General features: G+C 46.4%; 1 protein-coding gene across 1 annotated transcript in view; it reads left to right on the top strand.

The window, feature by feature from the left end:
• The window catches only part of RYR3 (ryanodine receptor 3), a 483582-nt gene that overhangs the window by 285878 nt on the left and 183066 nt on the right, over nucleotides 1-14638 (top strand). Inside the window, exons 20-26 of the mRNA XM_081831839.1 lie at nucleotides 483-618; nucleotides 1188-1291; nucleotides 1558-1641; nucleotides 3297-3456; nucleotides 5261-5408; nucleotides 6267-6472; nucleotides 7059-7233. Coding sequence (XP_081687965.1) covers nucleotides 483-618; nucleotides 1188-1291; nucleotides 1558-1641; nucleotides 3297-3456; nucleotides 5261-5408; nucleotides 6267-6472; nucleotides 7059-7233 — 1013 coding nt within the window. The remainder of the gene's footprint in view (nucleotides 1-482; nucleotides 619-1187; nucleotides 1292-1557; nucleotides 1642-3296; nucleotides 3457-5260; nucleotides 5409-6266; nucleotides 6473-7058; nucleotides 7234-14638) is intronic.

Genomic DNA, 14638 nt, shown 5'->3' with positions numbered 1-14638 from the left:
GGCGCCTGGGTGGCTCAGTTGGTTAAGCAACTGCCTTCGGCTCAGGTCATGATCCTGGAGTCCCAGGATCGAGTCCCATATCGGGCTCCTTGCTCAGCAGGGGGTCTGCTTCTCCCTCTGATCCTCCCCCCTCTCATGTGCTCTCTCTCTCTCATTCTCTCTCTCAAATAAATAAATAAAATCTTTAAAAAAAAAAAAAAGAAAAAAGAAATGTGACTAGTCTGAATTGAAATGCCCTATAATTCTAAAATGCACTGGATTTCAAAGACTGGCTATGAAAAATTAATATAGAATGTCTGAAATGATTTCTTAGACTAATGGCTTGTTAAAATGATAATATTTTTAGATATTGGGCTAAATGAAATATATTATTAAGGTGAACTTCACCTGTTTATCTTTGCTCTTCTCATGTGGCTCTTCGAAAATTTGAAATTACAAATGTGGTTCACATTTGTGGCTGACTTTATATTTCTGTTGGACAGTGCTGTCTTTTGGACAGATTCTATAGTCCTTTATGTTCTGAAGAATGCTACAGTGCAGGGGGCATTTTGGTTCCATGAATTTGGGACTGGCAGAAACATGGCTACCATGTATAAAATTGTTTCTCTGCGAGAGTATGTTCTGAATGCAGACACTTGAATAGAAATAAATCCACAGGATCGTATGTTTTCACTCATATGTGGAATATAAGAAACAGCTCAGAGAATCATAGGGGAAGGGAGGGAAAACTGAATGGGAAGAAATCAGAGAGGGAGACAAACCATGAGAGACTCTTGACTCTGGGAAACAAACAGGGTTGCGGAAAGGGAGATGGGTGGGGGGATGGGGTAATGAGGGGTTGGGTGTTGAGGGCACGTGATATGATAAGCACCGGGGTTATACGCAACTGATGAATCATTGAACACTACATCTGAAAATAATGATGTACCATATATTGGCTAATTGAATTTAAATAAAAAAATTAAAAAAAATAAACATCCACAGAGCACAAACCACTGGCAACTCAGGGACTGTGTGTATCATTGACTAGAGAGGAGATTGTCTATTTGACTATCAGCAAATAACTGTCTTTGTCTTGCCTGATATGGATTGCCTGGGCCATCTTTCGAAGCATGTCCTTTTCTGTTTTCCAGGGCAGTGCCTATTGTCAAAACTCAAATTGTATTTTTCCTTATGTTGTCACCTAGATACGGGACGACAATAAAAGACAACACCCCTGTCTTGTGGAGTTTTCAAAGCTGCCTGAAACTGAGAAGAATTATAACCTACAAATGTCAACTGAAACCTTAAAGTAAGTGTTTAATTGAATTGAATGTGGACTAAACCGTGAGCAGGTGATTTAATGCCTCATAACCATATTGCGAAGGTATGTCTCTTGCCTTGAAAACATGATGCATTCTGATAAACGAGCGGAAATGGTGATTATTCATGCCACAGGAGGATTTAGCATAGTAAGGAACACATCCACCATTGTTATTGATCAACTCAGATGCAGGTGAGGGTTCTTGCTGCCCTGCATCAAGCAGACCCTTGTCCTCTCCCTCTGTTACATTATAGAACCCTCCTGGCCCTGGGGTGCCACATTGCTCATGTGAATCCAGCTGCTGAGGAGGATCTCAAGAAGGTCAAATTGCCCAAAAAGTAAGTGATTTTTTTTTAATGACCGAAGACTTGCATGCTTCAGTCTGAATTTTTTAACTGGGCGGATGGGAGGCCCATGCGCAAAGGCAGGTGATGGCCGCAGAGGCTTGCTAGCACCCGTTGAGGACGCCTCTTCCAGTTTTTCGACTGCACTGTAAATTCCAGGCAGAAGTCTGCCAAAGTACAAGTGTTTCCAGGCTTTCCCTCTTTTCCCTCCTTCGACGAGAACCTACATCGCTATCGTTAGTTCTAAGCCTGGAGATGTGGCTCTCAGAGGGGCACACAGCCTTTGGCCTGTAAGAACACCAGTTGGCCACAGGGGCTTGGGAATGGTTGGTAGCCACAGCAAAGATTCACTCCTCTGGCATTGGGCCAGCCTGGTAAGTCCTTTGTGGAAACGGTGGTCTCTGCCAAGATTGAATTCGGCCCCTAAATCTGCCTGTGTCCTACTCTCCCTCTCACTTGTACAATCACAGAGAGGCACCCGTTCTTACACACTCGGACGTGGGCTCCCTGGCACCTCCACTGGGTCGCTCGCTTGCTCGCCCTCCTTGCACACGCAGGTGTCGTAATTACTTCTGAGCCACGGTGGCACCAGCTTTAATCAAATGTTTCTCTTCCCCTTCTTCCCTGTGACACTCCCAAGCTGCCAGGTGCCACTCACAGAGGCAACTCCAGATGCTGAGAGCAGCACATCTGTGAGGCAGAAGCTGGAGGGGTAGCTTGCTGATCAGGCTGCTGCGGTCAGTGCTCAACAGTCAGCCCATGTTGACTCTGCCCAGGATCCGGCATCCCACGAAGGTGGATGATGGGCAGTATTTAATGCCTGTAGCAGCCCCTGCATCTTATGCTGCTCGGCAGTTCCTACGTAGACACAGCCCTGGTCTACGAGTCAGCAACATTCGAGTTCTGGCTCTGATGTGAGCACGCAGTGGCCCCAGGGCCATGGGTGCCTCCAGACTCCCGTTCCCACGTAGCGACGATCAGCTACTTTCCTGCGAGTCCCTCTGCAGCGTGCCCCGGCCCTCTCCATTCATGCAGTATATCTACCTGGGCTCATACTCAGCCTTCTCCCATCTTCACATGAGCTATCAAATTACCTACCAAATTACAGACATTTGAGGCTGTGGTTCCTGGATTGAAGAGCATACCATGAAGGTCACTCCAGCTCACAAATCCTTGGAGGTCATGATTTTCTTTCTTAAGTCCCAAAGTAAAGGTTTAACTTTCTGAGATTGAGTAATCATTCTCCACTGATTTATAAGAAGTCTTTTGGCTCAAGGTCTTGTCCTTGCCAATCTGGTTGTAACCTTTGCTGTTGTGGGAGTTGAAGGGGCTGTACGTAACACTGCAGCACACTGAATGTGCCCCCTCGTTGGTCAGGCACACCAGTAGGTTTCTTCGAAATGAGGCTGAATTGCTCTGATCATCCACTTTCTGCAACAGTCTGTAGAATCTGTGACACACATTGGCAAAAAGGATGGCGTATGAGGGCTTCATCTAAGGACTTGAAAGAGAGCTGAGCTATCCATTCTGCCAAAGGGTAGAACCTGAGACCGTAGCCTTATTTTCATGGTGTTCTTACCCTGTGCTAAGATCTGGAATGGGGGAGTCATCGAGATCTGTTCAAAAAATATATACTATTTTACTTGTAGCTATATGATGTCCAATGGCTACAAGCCAGCCCCTTTGGATCTGTCTGATGTGAAGCTGTTACCTCCTCAAGAAATTTTAGTGGATAAGCTTGCAGAAAATGCACATAACGTTTGGGCCAAAGACAGAATAAAACAAGGATGGACCTATGGCATCCAACAGGTGAGAAGTGCTGGGTCAAGCCTGCTGCAAAAGCTAGGAGATGTGGTCATCCATCAAAATGCCATTTTGCTTTGGTGGGTATTAGATTGGAAGATGGAAGGTGCCCCTTGCACTATATCCCTCATGCCTCAGCACACTCGTCATTTATAGAATCAGGGGACTGGATGGAATTTGTAATGGTCACATTGACATTAACTCTAGGCATAATTCCAATTTTGCAGAAATGGATAGGCTTACCTTTCCCTTGTTAGTCTGGTTCACTTACGATCGTGTTCCCTTGTATGTGCCCACTGGCCGCATCTTCCCTCATTCCCTGTCTTGCTGTTTGCCTCCTGGAGACCTGAGCTTTCATGCCACTCTGCAAGGCCAGGGTAAGCCTTCCACAAATCAGCATTATAGGTCAGTGTTTCTGGGACGGTCCCAGGTATCTACCACTGAAGGTGGAAAGGAGGGGAAGGAGAGCGGCAAACCAGCCCGCCAAGAAGCCTGTGCCCCTTACTTTAGCCCATTGGGCCAGGACTCCTGGGCAGACTTCTTGGCTTACACAGCAGACAGCCCAAGAACCAGGGACCAGCATAGAATTAGGTGGAGCTTAGAGCCAAACCATCTCTCCTTAAAGTAATCCCTCATCTCTTTAAGTACCCAGATTGCTATCAGGGAAGTTCAGGGGTAGTTGTGTGTACACATGTTTGTTCATGCCTGAGCCTCTAGCTCTGCACATGTCTGGAAACCAAGAAGACCGCAACTATGGAAATCATGGTGGAGAGGGGGAAAGGGAGCTCAAAACAGCATGTTGGGCATATTCGTTTATAGTGACTTATGACTGTAATCATTTCTATTGTCGTCTTAGTCCTCCCTAAGGAAATGAGGAGGACTCTAATACAAATGTGTGCCTACTACAATGAAATGGACTCCCCATGGCTCTGCCACCTTTTCTTTTTTTTTTTTTTTTAAAGATTTTATTTATTTATTTGACAGAGAGAGACACAGCGAGAGAGGGAACACAAGCAGGGGGAGTGCGAGAGGGAGAAGCAGGCTTCCGGCCGAGCAGGGAGCCCGCTGCGGGGCTTGATCCCAGGACCCTGGGATCATGACCTGAGCCGAAGGCAGACGCTCAACCGACCGAGCCACCCAGGCGCCCCTCTGCCACCTTTTCTGATGTTTCTCTGTGAACACAGGTGTTTCTCTACGTTGTTTCTCTGTGGAGCGACTGTTGTGAGGAGACTCTAACAGTTTAAATCATGGCGTGGTCTTCCACAGGGGAATAGTTACGTAAATCCCCATCCACCTTGCCTTGGGAATAGAGGTTTCTAACCAATTTCATGACACTTCACTTTATTCACAGGCTGGCATTATTAAAATGTGCTTTTTAGGGGCGCCTGGGTGGCTCAGTCGTTAAGTGCCTGCCTTCGGCTCAGGTCATGATCCCAGGGTCCTGGGATCGAGCCCCGCATCGATCTCCCTGCTCTGCGGGAAGCCTGCTTCTCCCTCTCCCACTCCCCCTGCTTGTGTTCCCTCTCTCACTGTGTCTCTCTCTGTCAAATGAATAAAATCTTTAAAAAAAAAAAATGTGCTTTTTAATGCTAGCTTTGAACATTAGCAAAACCTTTCCATTTATATTCATTTAATCCTGAAGCAAAGTAGTAAATGAGTATATTGCTAAATATCAAGGCACTGGGGGAAGAAGAGCTGGTAGGCTGATACGAGGAAGCCAGGTTTGTGGCTGGGACTATGTAAGTGGGACAAGCTCTTGGTAAAGATGAAATGTATTTTCTTAGAACCTCTTTTCTCTGGCTTCACATAGGATTTGAAGAACAAAAGAAATCCCCGGCTGGTGCCATACGTATTACTGGATGAGCGTACCAAGAAGTCCAATAGGGACAGCCTTCGGGAAGCTGTTCGCACATTTGTTGGTTACGGCTATAACATTGAGCCATCGGACCAAGAACTGGGTAATGAATTGAGATTGTTCATTCTGGTCCCGGTTGACTAAACCGGTCCTCTTCTGCAGAAATGCTGACTTCGAATAAGTCTAACATGTACTATTAGAAATGATATTGGTACCGAAGAGCACTAAACTAAATGGCGTATTTTAACAAGTGAGGGGAGGAGGGAGGAGAACCATGTTTAAACTCTGTGATGAGTTTCTATGGTGAGCGCTTCTGTGACCCAATCCTGTTGGGAATAAGTGATCCTACAGCTTAGCTGATCTTTTTGGGATATTTGGTCACAAAACCTTTATTTCTCTTATTTACCAAACACGTGAATACCAGCTTACTTTGGGGCCAGGCTGTCTCATCTCTAAATTGAATTCTAGCACTGATTAAAATCACCAGCCCATAATTGATGAACATGTCATGTCATCCCATACCTAAGAGTACTATAGGCAAATTAGGGTGTATTACAAGCGATTAAGGGGATAGATTTGGCGTAAGACAAATCTGGGTTCAAATCCTTACTCTCTGCTCAGCTTATGGGCTCTGTGATCTTGAAAAGTAAACCTTTCTGAGCCTCAATTTTTTCATCTGTAAAGTGAAGACAGTATTACCAACCTCATAGGATTGTTGCTATGTATAGTTTCTAAAGGATCTACCACAAAGTAATCACTCAGTGAGTGTTAGCTTATATTCTGATTATGATATGATGATAATGGTGATTATTCTATTAGGAACAAAATGCCATGTTGGGTAGTGGTAGATCTGTCAGTCTTTGTTGTTGTGAAATTCTTTTGAGGAATGCTACCTAATTATTAAAGGCCTGTGTTCTCTCTTTACCTCCTGCACCCTCTGCTCCTCTCCTTCTCACAATAGCTGACCCAGCCGTGGAGAAAGTCAGCATAGACAAGATTCGATTTTTCCGGGTAGAGCGGTCTTATGCAGTGAGATCTGGAAAGTGGTATTTTGAGTTTGAGGTGGTGACCGGAGGAGACATGCGCGTTGGCTGGGCCAGGCCGGGCTGTCGGCCTGACATTGAGCTGGGCGCTGATGACCAAGCCTTTGTGTTCGAAGGCAGCAGGGTGAGTCTGGATACTGTCTGCATGTCCCCAGTCCAAGTTTCTCTGCTCCAAACATTTCCCTGGAAATTGGAAGTACTGAGTGTCTGGATCTCTGGCTTCAAAGTGAGTCACCACCACCACTGGCTAATTTAGATCATCGAGTGATCATGACCTAGCTATGGTCACTTTGCTGTTTGCTCTGATAAAGGAGAGGACTGTGTGCCCACATCCTTTCTGTAACCTCCATATCTGCCCTTGTACTTGAGCCCATTGCCTCCATTCCAGAGGAAGGTCACAGAACACACTGCAGCTAGTATGTGCGGAAATCTTACCACTTTGTCCCAGAGTGAGTTCTGCTCGCTGTCATGGCCGGCTAGGTATTGGGAGACTCCGGCTACCTTTTCTGATGAGCCTATGTAACTCGGTTTCATTTGTTTGTGAGCTAGGTCATTCCTCCATGTGAGTTGTCCCTGGTAGAGGGATGAGTACCTTGTAGAAACCAGGTACCACTACCAGTTAGGAGAAATTGCTTGTGGAGTCATTTCTTCAGCTGAGTGGGGGTTTTTAGGACCTCCAGTCCTCTAAGCCCTGGGGTCTTGTTTCCTAGGGCCAGCGGTGGCATCAGGGCAGCGGGTATTTTGGACGTACATGGCAGCCAGGGGATGTGGTTGGCTGTATGATTAACCTGGATGATGCTTCGATGATCTTCACACTGAATGGGGAGCTGCTGATCACCAACAAAGGCTCTGAACTCGCCTTCGCTGATTACGAGATTGAGAACGGTAAATCTACCACCTTCCCCCACCCCCATTCCAGCTCTGTGAATTGAGGGAAAATCCAGGGAGAGCTGGGTGAGCTCATCTGCCTCCTTGAAACTCTGGTGGTGTACTATCATTTTTGAAGAGTCAAGACAAACAATGGTGATAGTTGGTATGTACAGCATAAATATAAGTTCTGAACTTCTAGATAGATTAAGACGCTCTCCTCGGGTTCCCTCCCTTCTGCGCCTTGGCCTGTTAAGGTTTCCCAGTATTACAAAGGAAATGCTAATTGCATATGGACTTAGGCCCTGGGAGAATAGAAAAGTCAGTGTCAGTCTGCATGTTTGTGTAATTGAACTTTATGCTTTGATGAGAACCATTGAGACATAAAAGTTCGACTTAGCTGTTCCCTTGAATGAAATATAATTTGTTTTGGAATTCAGACATGCTGTGAAACCCAAGCACAGTTGCACTCATTAATGGCCCTGAATAGACGGCAGTCAGGCCAGTGCCTCTAGCCACACAGAGCAGCCGTGAGCGTTTCTCATTTCCTGTCCGCATAACTACATTAGGTACAAACGTGGTTGGCCGCGTATAGGAGAAGGAGCACTGCACTGTGAGTCAGCTGACTCACTCCTGACAGGCTGTGTGGCTCCTAGAGAGTCTTGGCTTGACCTCTCTGGGCTTCACTTCCTTCCTCTATACCAGAAAATTAGAGGATGGACCATATAAGTTCCGACATCCTTCTCAGATAGAAAGTTCCAGGGAGATGACTTAATACCCACTGTATGTATGCCCCTATGCTTGATGCTGGCCCTCTCTCTTCTTCATTATAGACGAGGACGAGGCGGAGTAGTTGAGAAGGCAAGAGGCTGCTCTGGGTCAGGTGACCTGGGCTCTCCCCCTGCCTCTACCCCTCTCCACCTGTGACATCTTGGGTTGACTTTGTTTAACCTCATCTCCCCCCTCTGTAAAGGATTAGGGCTCCTATTCGCTCTAAATTTCTGAAACTCTACAAAAACAAACCATTTTCACCTAGCAAGCTAAAAAAGATAAAACTACCTAAGCAAGAACAGCAGAAATATGTGTAATTGTATGTATAATAGCATAAATATCCTTTATTGACAGAATTTTTAACTTTATAAATCCTTTTCATGCTTTTTAGGGACACCTATTATCTGTACCTAACTGTACTCTAAGAGAACTTTTAAGGTTTTTCTACAAGCCACATATTTGGGGAAATAGAAAGGTTGCAAGTCAATGTCTTTTCCTAGAAAGACAAGACAACTGAAGCCAGATGGGGTCATATTTTCATGACTTCTGCAAAGAATCCTGGTCTCGGACACATGTGGGAAAGATGTTAACAGCAGAAAGAATGACTTCTGTGCCACTCAGAGGCACAGCAATTGAAATGTGTAGGACAGGAGGGCAGGATAGAAGAGCCCCCTTCTGACACTGTGCTTAGGAAACCACTATCTGCCAACTACCCACCACACACAGTGCTCTCATCTTGAGGCCAGAAGGAAGAACTAGAAGACTGAGGCTCATCCCCAAGGAAAGTAGCTCCCTAAGGAAAAAGAGTCCAAGGACCAGAGACCTTCTCCTGGCTCTACTGTGTACGATCCAAGGGAGGTTACTTACCTACAAGGCTTTGGCCCCACATAAGAAAGAGCTAAGAATCTTGTCTGTTGTGCAGAATTATGAGAACTCTGTAAAGTCTAAAGCCTTGCTCCTCAAAGTGTAGCCCATGTGTGAGAAATGCAGGATCTCAGGCCCCCATGCCAAACTGCTGACAACATACTCCAGTGGTTTGCACATTAAAGCATGAGAAACGGTGGTCCAAAGTATATATAAATACAAGCCATAGCAATGCGAAGGGGCTCATTTTCTTGTTGTAAAAATAAATAACACAAATATGAAAAGAGAACTCATAACACAATGTAGTATGTTAGAAATGGCAAATGAGGAATACAGAAAGGAAATTCTAGAAATACGGGCTTGGAACTAAATGTGAAATAAAGAATCTGAGAAGTCCACCCCTAAGAAGCAGAGTATTCCCTTCTGGGGGTATAACTACAGTTAGAATAATAGTGTATGAGTAGTGTGAGTAATAGTGTGGAATCGGGAAAAGGCAGGAAAGGGTGCAGGAGTCTGGAAGATTTATGCATGGAATTTATGGAAGACAAAGCTGTGAAGATAGAGAAGGTGCAGGTGACAGCCTCGAATACCAAGACTCAGTCTTTTCATTCAAGAAATTTGTGTTGTCTAACCTGGGCCAAGCGCCCTTGGACTTGACTCAGACGTGGGAGCTGTTGTAGGGTTTGAGCAGAATACTATAAAGAAGAGGGATGTTTTACAGTAACTCTGCTTTTCATTACAATCTGTGTTGTAATGAAAGAAATGCCTCCTAGACCTTTTGTGTATGGGGACATGATCTGACCTTCAGAATAGCAAAGTCTATTATTAGTGAGCTGTTTTATAATAGAATTGTACCATATTGTGTTAACATATTATGCTGTAATGTTGTACTGCAATTTAATAATACAAAGACAAGATAACTAGAAGGCTCTTTCTGTTCTGTGATGGCTCAGGAGTCTGCAGAAGGACAGTTGAAAGGAAGTCAGCATGCCATTCTTTGATAACAATAACCCAGAGGCCTGGAATAGCCCTCTAGCCACTCTCTGCTCTCTGCATAAGGTGGAAAGTGGCAGCAATTCTTGCCTTGAGCTGTTATGAAAAGCAGCTGTTGAAAATAAAGCATTTTGTGCACAGTAGCCCCCATAAAGCAGAATCCCGTCTAGGCTTATGTTCTGGTTGCCAGTAACCCAGCCTGGATTCAGGGCATTCCCCCAGTGGAAGTGATGCTGGTGGGAAGTTTCTAGTCCTTTGGGGGAAGGGGTGGGGACAGGCATTCCAAAGCATGACTGTTTTCCCCTGGGTTATTTCTAAATTGTTATCTCCATCCTCTTTAGCATCATAGTTGATACACGCTTATCTGCCTCATTAGGAGTGTCCTAATCATTGTTCCCTACTCGGATCCCTGGCCTGGACCATCACAGTTCTCTGTGTTGTCACCTCATAGCATCTGGAAGCTCAGAAGCTTCCCTGGTGAAACTTTTGCTATTAGTCTTCTTTTTTATTTAAGGAAAGGAAGATACATGGGGCGCCTGGGTGGCTCAGTTGGTTAAGCGACTGCCTTTGGCTCAGGTCATGATCCTGGAGTCCTGGGATAGAGCCCCGCATCGGGCTCCCTGCTCAGCGGGGAGTCTGCCTCTCCCTCTGATATGCTCTCTCTCTCTCTCTCAAATAAATAAATAAAATATAAAAAAAGGAAAGGAAGATACAATTCTGAACGTCCTCTTAGGCGGAGCACGGCTTTCCTGCAGTCTCCCGGGCCTCCTCCCTGCCAGGCGCTCCCCGCTCCCCAGGGAGACAAAATGCTCCACTGCAGCTTTGCTCTCTGCAGGGGGGGGGGGCCTCCGGGCTGTTCCTCCCAGGGGCTCATCAGGGCTTTGCAGATCCCCCAGCTCTGCTGGCAGCTCTTCCGTAGGTGGCAGATGAAACATATCTGCAGGAGGTGTCACTGCCATTTGCAAGCAAACCACACGGGTCCCGAGGGTCCCCCGCCATTCTCACTCCAGGTGGGTGCTAAGGTGCCCAAAGCAGCTAGAGCCAGGCAGCACAGCCCCTCATTTCAGGTGCTGTCTACAAGGCTCCTGACGACCTCCGTCCTGCCCCTGAACTCCATCTTCCTGAGGCCTAGCGAGAAATGAAAATGAATGGGGAGAGCACGTGCTACTGGAGGGAGACTCTCAGAAACACCCGGGCAATGGCCTGGGCGCTCCTCTAACCACCACTCTCCAAGATCTCAGTTGTTCCTTTACCGGTAGTGAGCTGCTCTCATGTCTTTCCGCAGCTTGAAATGGATTCACAAAGGGTCCCTGGTTTAGATTTTCTAGGGAACAAGGTTTTTTTGTTTTTTTTTTCCCGAGCTCCTGAATTAACTGGCTCTCTCTCTTCCTAATCATAGAACTAGTCAAGGGGCCTTGTGAGACAAAATTTAGCGGAGCCTGGAGTCCTCTGCAGAATTTAAATGCCTGTGTTCTTGCCGTTCCTCTCCTGTGGAACGTGGCAGCACATCGTGGTTCAAGATAATGCCATTTTCTCCAGAAACCTCTTCAAAAATGTCAGTGTACTGGGCCGCCTGGGTGGTGCAGTCAGTTGAGCGTCTGACTCTTGGTTTTGGCTCAGGTTGTGATCTCAGTATCGTGGGATCGAGCCCCGCATCAAGCTCCATGCTGAGCATGGAGTCTGCTTGGGATTCTCTCTCTTTCTCCCTCTGCCCCTCCTGCTCCTTCTCTATCTCTCTCTCTCTCTTTCTCTCTCTCAAATAAATAAATGGATCTTTAAAAATAACGTCAGCGGGCGCCTGGGTGGCTCAGTTGGTTAAGCGACTGCCTTCGGCTCAGGTCATGATCCTGGAGTCCCGGGATCGAGTCCCGCATCAGGCTCCCTGCTTGGCAGGGAGTCTGCTTCTCCCTCTGACCCTCCTCCCTCTCATGCTCTCTGTCTCTCATTCTCTCTCTCTCAAATAAATAAATAAATAGATAAATCTTTAAAAAAAAAAATAACGTCAGCATACGGCACCTATTAAGCTGCATATAGGGAGGGGTATTTCTTTTCCCCTTTGGTTTCTGTCCTCTTTTCCAGTTTCATTTGAAGCTAAGGGTTAACTGAGTTGTGTGCAAAGTGCAAACCCTTGTTTATGAGAGTCATTGCTCACTCTGATGCCATGTGGCCTTACCAAATGATCTTTTTATCCAGATTTACTCCAGGAAGCTATGTGGCCACTTGAGAAGTAGCCCTTTTCATCTAAGGGGCCGTCAGTGCTTTGTGGTTGTGGGTCTCCAGCTGCTTTATCTGGAGGCAAACTGGTCAATGACATAACACTTAGGGAAAGTGAAGAAAAGGTCACAAAGCAAGTCACTGTAGGTAAGAATTAGAAAGCAGGCATCCTAGACTTAGTCCCCATTGCTTGCTCTGGACTGCTTCTCTGGCAGCCTTTTTCACATTCTGGCTCTACATGTTTACCAGGTGACAGACCTTGAGCAAGTTATCCAGCTTGCTAAGCCTCAGTTTCCTATTCTGTAAAATGGGCATAATCATGAGCTAAATCTACAAAGCACTAAGCCCAGTGCCCAACGCCTAGAAAGTACTTGATAAATGTTAGCTGTTGTGGTTTATCATCATTGTACCCCCCCACCCCACCCTTATCTATCAGGCAGAGTCAGAAAGTTACATGAAATTTTAATGCCTCAAGAAAAAAACTTTTAGAAATGGAAAGATCATAAGCTAGATCCTCTCAGCCAGGTGGAGTGAGCTGATTCAATGTATCTAGTTACCAAGTATTCTTCCCCGGGAGAAAGTACTAACACCTTATGAGGATTTATCTTTGCTCTTGGTCCTTTCTTGGTTTTCTCTTTTCTGATCCAGGCTTTGGATTAAGCTTCTTTTCAGCTGTTTTACAGAGCTGTCCCAGCTGTGCCCGCCCAGTCCCAGGCGGTGTCGGACAGTCTTTCCTCCACAGCTATCCCATCTGTAACTGGTGCAGCCCTGCCTTCTCTCAGGCTCTGTTCTGCTCTCCCCTGCAGCTGTCCTGTAGGGATAGCACTTGACTCTGTAATGAGTGCAATCCTCTGTCCCAGGACCTGACCGCTATTTAAACCTAGGGCATTCATCCCCTGGAACATTCACCCCTTCTCTTGCACACTGACTGGCAGCTGGGTCTATGAGTCAGAGTACGTGGGATCTTGTCCCATTTTGCTGCTTGCCTTTCTCATGACCTTGGTCAGGTCCATTAGCTCCTCAAGTCTTCAATTCTGTCCTCAATGAAGTGCTGTCCACTTTGCTGGTAGCTTAGGAATGAAGAGGAGCCCAAGTCCCTTAGAAAAAAGGCTTCCCACACATATCACCTGTTTTCCTTCTGCATGTGTCTTACATCACCATGGGGGCTGTGACTAGGGAGTTTTTGGTGTGACTTGAGTTATTCAGAAGTTCTCATCCTGGCTTCTTCCCACTCGGGCTTTTGTGCCTACTGCTCCTGCATTCCACCACCCAAGTCAGTAGAGAAGAAGAAAGGAGAAGACCGACGCTCTTAAGAGGTCCTTTCTCTGCTCACATCAGGGTGACACTGCTTTGTGATCCTGGCTCCAAGTTACGGATACTATGGTGGCAGTGTTCTGGGTTGTGTTAGCCCCTTTAGCAGAAGCCAAAATGCGGTCTTGGGAGTAGCGATGCTTTACAGCAGAACATTCACTCCTCACTATTCCGTTTTTGTCCCTGTTTGTAGAAGTGCCTTGGGATCAGGATAGTTTCCTTCCTTTACATCTTCTCATAGTGCATTGCAGAGCCCTCTGTCCCAGTGGGGACCCAAGAAATGTTGCTAACCAGCAATGCTCATTCCACACCAGAATCAGATTTCCAAGGGTCCCTTATAAAAACTCCCTGCAGAAAGGAGATCCTTTCCTCTATCACAGTCTCTGGCACAAAACTGCCAGAAGCCCAGCACCGCTCTGGAGGTTGCCTGAAGGGGTGCTTATCTGAGCTGTGCATCTACCTGCCGGAGGGCCAGGCCACCCCCTACTCTCAGTCCTCGGTGTCCCTGAGCGGAGGCTCTCTGTATAAACATCACCCTCATTGTGCTAGCATTGCATTCAAGCTCTCTTATTTGAAATGATACCAATTGGTATCAAATAGTGTCCTAAATGAGTTTGACAGTTTCTGGAAGCAACCAATTTAGCTTGCGAGTGATTTACTTCTCACTTCTGTGCTTCATCTACATAGATACTCTGTGGCTCGGGTAATGGTATATCAGCACTATCTCTAGGAAGAGTGGATTTTGCCCTTGGTTTCTACGGACAAAAGAGCTTGCTGTTGAATGTAAATTCTCCCGAAGGTAGCCTTTAAATTTCCCCTTAAATAAACACTCCCGTCTTAGGAGTGACACCAGTTGATTTTGTGGGGTCTCCAGCCCCTGCTTAAGCCACTGGCCTCAGAGCCCTTCCTCTCCTTTCAAATGCTCTCGCAACGCCTGCCTCCCACACCCACCCGGGGTGATTAATGCTTGCCCAGCTCTGCTGATGTGTCGGTCCACAATTATAATTTGTAAATATCCTGCAAACAGTTTGAACTTCTGCTCTGGAATATTCTGCCTGGCAGGTTATTAATATGACGAGATGCAGGCGTAAGCTTGGAAAGAGACCCTAAGTGCAGGAGGGGAGGGAGGAACTGCCCACAGCTCTTGCTGGGAAATCTCACGTCCTGCTTGGGGGGTGGGGGCGCAATGCAGGCTCGGGGCCTGGCAGTTTGTAAACAGTATTTTGTAAAGCCCCAGAGTCAGCGTTCAGAATCAGACTCAAAACAGGAA

The sequence above is a fragment of the Leptonychotes weddellii genome, chromosome 9, assembly GCF_054177405.1.
Source record: "Leptonychotes weddellii isolate Sample4059 chromosome 9, ASM5417740v2, whole genome shotgun sequence".
Taxonomy (NCBI): domain Eukaryota; kingdom Metazoa; phylum Chordata; class Mammalia; order Carnivora; family Phocidae; genus Leptonychotes; species Leptonychotes weddellii.
Note: the sequence above shows the minus strand (reverse complement) of the source record. Positions and strands in the feature narration are given on the sequence as shown.